Genomic DNA, 7,649 nt, shown 5'->3' with positions numbered 1-7,649 from the left:
ACATCTGAAAACACATCTTTTTCCCCAGCCCCTGACCAACTAATACTAGCACTTACCTATTCTATTCTGTTCTATTCCATTCTATTATAAAAAAAAAAAAAACTAGCTACGTGAACTGTGCTAGACTAACGAGACTTGCGAGACTTGTCATGGCACTTGTATACTGTTGTTGTTCTCTCGTTGATCTGATTGCTTCTATTGTTCTCATTTGTAAATCCGTTTGGATAAAAGCGTCTGATAAATGATTAAATGTAAATGTAAAATCCCCCCCCTCCCCCAGATAAAATATGTTCCCGCGGCTATGGGTAGGTCTCTGACTAAATACTGATACCTAGTGGTATAGCAATAGCAAAAGTAATAGGTCAGTATTATTAAATTGCAGACAAAGATTTTGGATAACTAGGTTGGCTTGTATGTTTGGTGCGGAATGGGTGCGGTAGGGGGCCCATCCTCATTTTCTTTCATAGGGCCCAAAATTGCTAGCGGCGCCCCTGGTAAGAAGGCAGCTCAAACATTTGCAGTGGCTTCACCACCTGATGGCAGTTTGGAATGCAATGAGCAATCCAGTCATTAAATAGATCAGTGAAAAACTCAGACTCAGATAAATCAGTTGAACCAAGAGATCATACCCAGATGGAGGCTGGATGAGGACCCATGGGAGGAGGGCAGAGAGGGTGGAGGTGTAAGAGGGGAGTGACCAGGCGTCAGTCCAATGGGGCTTGGGGAGGAAGAGTATCCTAGGCTGTTGTAAAAAGATTGGCCAATGGGCGTCAAGCTGCTACCACCACCACGCTTATACAGGTCAGAGCTGGCCAAAAGGGAGTCCCGACGGGTTATGCTGCTGCTAGTGGAACTTGATACTGCAGGAGTACAAGAGTAAAAAAAAAAAAAAAAAGGAAAGATGAGCACAAATGACAAACTGATCTGCTACGACAATCTAATCCATGCATCTCAAACGCTATTCAGTCAATTCCTTCATCTAAAGCAAGGGTATCAATTTTTTAATCTCAGATACTCAATTTCTGGACGTCCCACATCAGCTCGTGTGTACCCTCAAAAGGGCCAACTGAACATGTCAGACCAATTTCATAGCTCATTATCAGGGGCAATTCTAAGGCTTGATCATTATACAGGCACACGTCCCCCATAGAATTTCAAAGATACAAAAAACAGCACCAAAGTATTCAATTCTGGGAGTAGTCTTTATTTCTTAATTAATCATATTACGTAAACAAACATTAAACATGTAATACGTTTCTTATTTATAAAAATTGGCAATGGTGTGATTGATGACAATAAACTATATATTAATACCTTGGAACGCAGTTTTAGAATAATAATTTTTAAACAGACTATTATTGTTTTTTATTAAGATCTTGTAGTTTTGAAAAAAGACTAAAAGATATAACACATTACATTCCTACTTCCATAGAGGTACAACAAATTTGGCACTTCAAGCTGAATGATTAAATGTATTGTTTTTGTTTGTTTTTTCAACTAGATTGTGAAATAGTTGATATTCTGATTCCCAAATGTATTTTGTGATTTAAATAGTTTTATAACGATCATGGTAGTAGTTAGTGCATGTTTATGTAAATGCAACAGTGACAGTCAGATTTGATTTAAAACATGCAAATTTGTCTAAAAAACACCTGTGGTGTACCCGTGGCTACTGAAGATATATTGAGGTTTTAATAGTTTTGACCTTGAGTGACCTATAACCTACAAGGGCAGATGTCTATTTAAATAGCATTCTAATCAAAACAAAACATAAAAAGAGGTTGATTTGACAATTTTTTAAACTTTGTTAACAGTCACCGATGCACACCATGCAAATGGTGCAACAAACCTGAGGAGCCAAAGGCACCGAGTGCAGATCCCAGCCCAACACCTAGAGATCCACCAGTGCTGCTGAAACCCAGAGAGGTGCTAGGAGGAGCCGCGCTTGTATGAGAGAATAGCGAGCTGCTCTGGGAGCTGGGAGCCACTGAACCAGAGCCATAGAAGGAGTTGGAGGGCAGGCCACTAGAGGGTGGAGGTGGCTGCTGCTGAGGTTGAGGCTGCTGGGGCTGTTGGCAGCCCATGGACCGGTACAGACCATTAGCAGGACCAGACATGCTGTTACCAGAGCCTGATGCAGATGCAGCAGCAGCTAGACAGAGGATGGATAGTAGTAAAAGAAGAAGGAAAGAAAGTAATAAAATGAAAAAGTAAATCAGTTTGGTCAATAAAATAAAAATAAACAAATACATTATTAAATACAAAGTCCTGAAAAGGTTTTCTGTTTAAAGAGAAGGCAAAACAAGCATATTCACCAGCTTGTGCAGCTGCTGGGTTGATGAGGAGAGGGGTTTGGACCAGTCGGACAGGTCCACCCCGAGCTCCAGGACCCATAACCAGCGCTCCAGTCGGATCATAGTAAGCAGCTGGTGCTAGAACTTGGTAACCTGATCAAAACACAACAGATAGGGGTCTGAATCGGTGTCTTTACAAGTTAAAAAAAAAATAAAACATTTAAATGTTTTGCTTCAGTGTTCAGGGTTGTAAATAAAGATTATAAGAGTCCAAAATACTATTTCAGTGAAATTGACTATTTCTGAGTGAAAATTATATCTACATCAATTTTTTTTAGTAATTTGATGTAGATATAAATAAAATTAAATTCAGTAAAGACATTAACAAGACATTTAAAGGTGGTGCCCCATTTACAGCCAACTAGAAACAATTTTATTTTTTATATTTCTGTCACAGCTACTGATTGATTTTACCAAAATCTCTCGTCGCACTCACTGATTAAGGATGGAAGTGATGGGGGTGACAAACTTAAGAACTGCCTCTGATATTTCTCTCCTATTATATATTCTCATTCATGTATTGCAATGCCCCATTTTATCAGCTTGCCAAAATGAGCACAAAAGCACTGTGCAAACATGTGTACAGACTAATTTGCAACATACTTTGATGTTGAAAGCATGTGTTCATGCACTTCAGTAAGAAAAAAGATTTACAAATCAATAAACAGACAGCACCACAGAAAACAACCTTACATGATCAGAGAAAGGCAGCGGCATATTAGTTCTTTAGCATGAAAAGCAGCTCAACGCCAAGTCCATAAGAGTCTGCCTTCAATAATTCCAAACTAGTCAGAAATTGCCTGTGAATCGGCAGGACCAAGAACTCTTCTGGGAGATAAGTTGCTGGAACTGTTAATGGCCACATACACACATTTCCTCAGATTCCCACACCACATAAATGAAGTACACAGATGAACGGAAATGAAGCACAGCCTATGATGTAAGGAACAACCAATCCAAGAGTACCTGCACAAGTTAAAACAGGAAGAAAACAAGTTAGAGCATAATTCACCTGTCATGCCTGTGAAGGCCAGCGCTGGGTTTGCGGCGGCTGCAGCAAGGGATTCCTGCTGACTCTGCTGGCTCTGGCCAGGGGTCAAAGGTCGCTGATTGGTCCCTGCACGCATCACCTGGATTGGGCGAGGAAAGAGTTACAATACAAGCTTAAGTAAAACACTAGCCTCTAAAGCTACTTGTTTCTTTAATTCACTATTCATTTTCAGTAATGTCAGAATGTGTTGAAATGCATTTTAATGTGCAGGGGATTAGTGGAGCATTTCAGAAGCCAGACTAGATGGTGAGCAAAAAGAAAAAAGGATGGATTAAAACTAATGAGCACTACACTGTTGGGCAACAAGGAGTGTGTCACTGCAGATCGAACACAAAGTAAAAACGTTGCTCTTTTAAACTATTAATTGAGTGATGAGTAGGCATGGGCCGGTATGAGATTCTGACGGAGTGATAACCTTAGATAAAAATATCACGGTATCACAGTATTGCGATTACAGCTCTAAAATATGTTATTTTTAAATGTCTGGGTAAAAAACAGCGATTACATAAATAAAATATGTTATTTTTAAATGTCTGGGTGAAAAACAACAACTTTTTTTTTTTCCCACTGAACACATTTTATTTTTAAGAAACATATAGAACATTTTGGAACAGTAAACATGTCAGGCTAAATAATTAGAATAAATAATTAAATTATTCTTAATTAAATGCAGTCACTTAATGTTGCTGTATACTAGTTCAGCTTCATCAACAGCATTAGTGTCAATGTTGATTACCAGAGAAAATAACTGACTCGTCTTTCAGTTTTTTCAAGCAACAATCATGGTTACAGTAACACTTACAATGGAACCAGGATAGCCCATTTGAAGGTTTAGGGCCAGATTTACTAAACAGGGCAAATCAGTGTGAGAGCGCAATTCCAAAAAAGCGCTAATGGGAGTGGAAATTTCTGCGGGTGATTTACTGACAATGCGCAAATTAAAGAACACAGACGCAGCCAGATCATTTCCATAATGACCAACACAATCTACCAAGGGCAGCGCAAATTAGCGTCTGCTTTAACCCATGCTTTTTTTTAGCATTAAATAATGGCACAAATACCAGTAATTTGACGAGGGCAAACGTTAGTAAATCACATTGCGTGATTCATTTTAATACTGATTACTGATTGTGGTTTATTTTAAAGGATTCGCTATTTCAGTTGTTTTATGTTACTATATTTTGTACCTGTATGTATGTATGTATGGTTGTACTGCTGCCTATCTTGGCCAGGACACTCTTGAAAAATAGATTTTTAATCTCAGTGAGTTTCTTCCTGGTTAAATAAAGGTAAAACAAAACAAAAAATTCTCCAAAAAATACTCTCCTCCCATAAATTGTGCATCTGAAAGGGAAACTCCTACAAATGCATATTCAGTAAGGTCAGGTGCAAAAATACCTGTGTCCACACCTTTTCAGCGCTAATTCTTCACTGTGCGTCTTTAGTAAATCCTGGCAGTACTATTTTAACGCCAAAAGACGGTTTGCGCTGGCACAAGCTGTTAGTAAATCTGGCCCTTAGAAAGTAAAACTCTAAATTTTGTTTGCATTATAAAATGTATCAGTACAAACTCATTTACAATTTGAACTGTAAAGCTGTTTAAGGGCATTTTCAGACCTGCAGATTGTTTGCTTTGTTCTGAAACAGGGACTTAAACTATCATTGTTGCATTTTCTCCTTGGTTTCATTCACTTTCACAAGGCAATATTACAAAGCATACCAAAATGTGTTTATGCAAGTCATTAGGGGTGTTGAAATTAATCAATGCAACAAAAAACTTTTTCCCACATATTATGGCACGTGTGTGCGCTAGAGACAATCGATGCAGGCTTCATTGCACAGCATATGCACTGTGAGACACGTGTGCATTGCTGGACAGTGTGTGCATCCACCTGCTGTTATTTCAGTGTTTTACTTTAGATGTGCTTTCATTGATGCCGTTTGGAATGCAGAACAAATTAGATGCACAAAACTCACGTAATAACAGACTTTCATGTTTGCTTTGTGTTTGTTTGTCTTGAAGCTAAACATTATTGAACATAAATAATGTTTTGATATTTCAAACATAAAACATTGAAAACTGATGTTTGAAATTATTTAAAAAATGAAAAGGTACCTTAAATGTGAAATTAAAACCGCCAGTAGGTGGCATCAAGTCACTGTTAATAAGCGAGTCATTGCGATTGAACCGAATCATTTAAACGGTTGATTCATTCAGGAACAAAGCTGCGTCCTGTTGCTCAGAGACTCAAAAAAACGTTGTGGCTGTGTTTGAAATTATTTTTGTTGGAGAAATAGAGCAAAAACGGGAAATATGAATTTTAATAGACTGATTCATGCAGTGAAAGAACGCACTCTAAATGCGCACACGCACTCTAACCTACTAGACTTCATCACCTAATGTACGCGTGCACTCTGTAGGTGTTTTGTGTTTGCTTTTCGCAATATACTCATAATATCAAATCGCACATCATTAAAACAACAATTACGATATTATTGCAGACCATCCATATCGCACACCCCTATACTGTTTAGATTTTTATAATGCATTGTCTTCTTATCGATCCACCAGTTCACATTTAAAGCTCTGCGTGTTTGCAGGGTAAAAACATGGGTCGATTTTCGCATTGGTCTGAACATAAAACCAGCAGTTTTATTGAAAATGCTCATTCATTCTCTGCTAGCAGGTGGAGCGTTTGGTAGAAATATAACTGTTTTCCTGGTAACGGCAGAACACAGAGCAGCGCAGCACCGGACTTTGAACATGCAGCGCTTGTGTTTATTCAATGAAATCATAGCCTTTTGAAGTTTAATCGTCACGTTCAGCCATATCGCAATTCTGGTCTTTCCGTACCCAAATTTAAGATCTCTTGAAATCATAATTAAGACTTTCTTGTACAAAGACTTTTTAAGGCCTTAAATTTGATACAACAAAATTTAAGACTTTTTAAGATCCCGCGGAAACCCTGGGTTATGTGTTACAGATGCTTTTGGGTGATGAAGACAGGATAACAACAGTGTGTATTTTAATATTTTAAATAACCTTGTGTGCTTCCACCAACATGCCTTTCTGTATCCATGAGTTTACAAAAAATGACAAGTGGAATTTATTTTCTGCGGTAATCAACATTATGCCAAAAGTTTTGTCGATAGCGTTGGTTCAGTACAAGCTAGCGCTATCTATTTATTTCTTTCAAATCCTCCTAAAAGTAATGTCACACAATGAACAAGGCTTAAGTGCTGGTCACACCACACTTTTCATTCCACTGACTTTCATTCTTTTGCAAACGAATGCAGGAGAGCGTAAATATGCAAAGAAGTTTCACATTAATTTAAAGAACATACATTTAAAACTGCAGCACTGCAGGAAAGTGGAGTAGACCACACGTGTTTACAGTTTGGGATTAGTATTATGTATTATGTGTTGAATTTAAGTTTTTAAAAATATGCTGCAGAATGTGACATCATATCACAACCGCTGCATTGTCCGAAGAAATTTCATATGTTCAAAGTCTAGTGTGCAGATTTTATATGTTGAGATAATGTCATCAACCTGTTGTCCCGGTCCTGGACCCTGATTGGATGCCTGCTGGTTGGCAGAATGACTGGCAGCAGCTGCAGCCTGTTGTTGGAAGAGGTTGGCCGGATACACACCCCACGGGACTCCATAGTACTGAGGAGGGACTACAGCTGGACCTATGGAAAAACATGATGAGCTTTATACTGAGGACTCTCCACATTTAGGATCCCAGGATTGTCTATACCATGGTTGATATTTATAAAGTGTGTACATTAGAGCCCGACCGATATGGGTTTTTTGGGGGTCGATACCAATATTAGGGAGTAAAAAAAAAGGCAGATATCGATATATCGGCCAATATTCTTAGTGTATATTATTATAGTAGAGTACCAGTCAAAAGTTTGGACACTTTCCCATTCGTGTGTCCAAACTTTTGATTGGTACTATATATAGAATACAGTACATACATAAACAGAATATATATACATAAACACATTTTTTGCAATGATCACTCAAATGTGGTGATCAAACACTTATAATGACATGACAAATTTATTTATTATCCAAAATGAGTCTGACATCAGTGCACTGAACAGTAAAGAAATTGAAATTTCAATTCAATTCCATTCAACTTCGGAACATTCATTCACGGATTTGCGCGGAACATTCATTCAACAGACGAAACTTACTAGAGAAGTGTGAAGTGTGACATAATATACCTCTG

At 38.1% G+C, this 7,649-nt stretch overlaps 1 protein-coding gene across 5 annotated transcripts in view; it reads right to left on the bottom strand.

Moving 5' to 3' along the window:
* Window positions 1-7,649, bottom strand: part of LOC107730406 (pumilio homolog 2-like) — a 63,467-nt gene that overhangs the window by 23,519 nt on the left and 32,299 nt on the right. For all 5 annotated transcript variants that reach the window (XM_016541249.1, XM_016541251.1, XM_016541250.1 and 2 more), the window contains exons 10-14: window positions 6,959-7,101; window positions 3,367-3,484; window positions 2,316-2,447; window positions 1,850-2,152; window positions 630-860 (exon numbers count right to left, since the gene is read on the bottom strand). In XM_016541249.1, coding sequence (XP_016396735.1) covers window positions 630-860; window positions 1,850-2,152; window positions 2,316-2,447; window positions 3,367-3,484; window positions 6,959-7,101 — 927 coding nt within the window. The remainder of the gene's footprint in view (window positions 1-629; window positions 861-1,849; window positions 2,153-2,315; window positions 2,448-3,366; window positions 3,485-6,958; window positions 7,102-7,649) is intronic.

This window comes from Sinocyclocheilus rhinocerous, unplaced genomic scaffold (assembly GCF_001515625.1).
Source record: "Sinocyclocheilus rhinocerous isolate Xijiao unplaced genomic scaffold, SAMN03320098_v1.1 scaffold2503, whole genome shotgun sequence".
In the NCBI taxonomy this organism is placed as follows: Eukaryota; Metazoa; Chordata; class Actinopteri; order Cypriniformes; family Cyprinidae; genus Sinocyclocheilus; species Sinocyclocheilus rhinocerous.
Note: the sequence above shows the minus strand (reverse complement) of the source record. Positions and strands in the feature narration are given on the sequence as shown.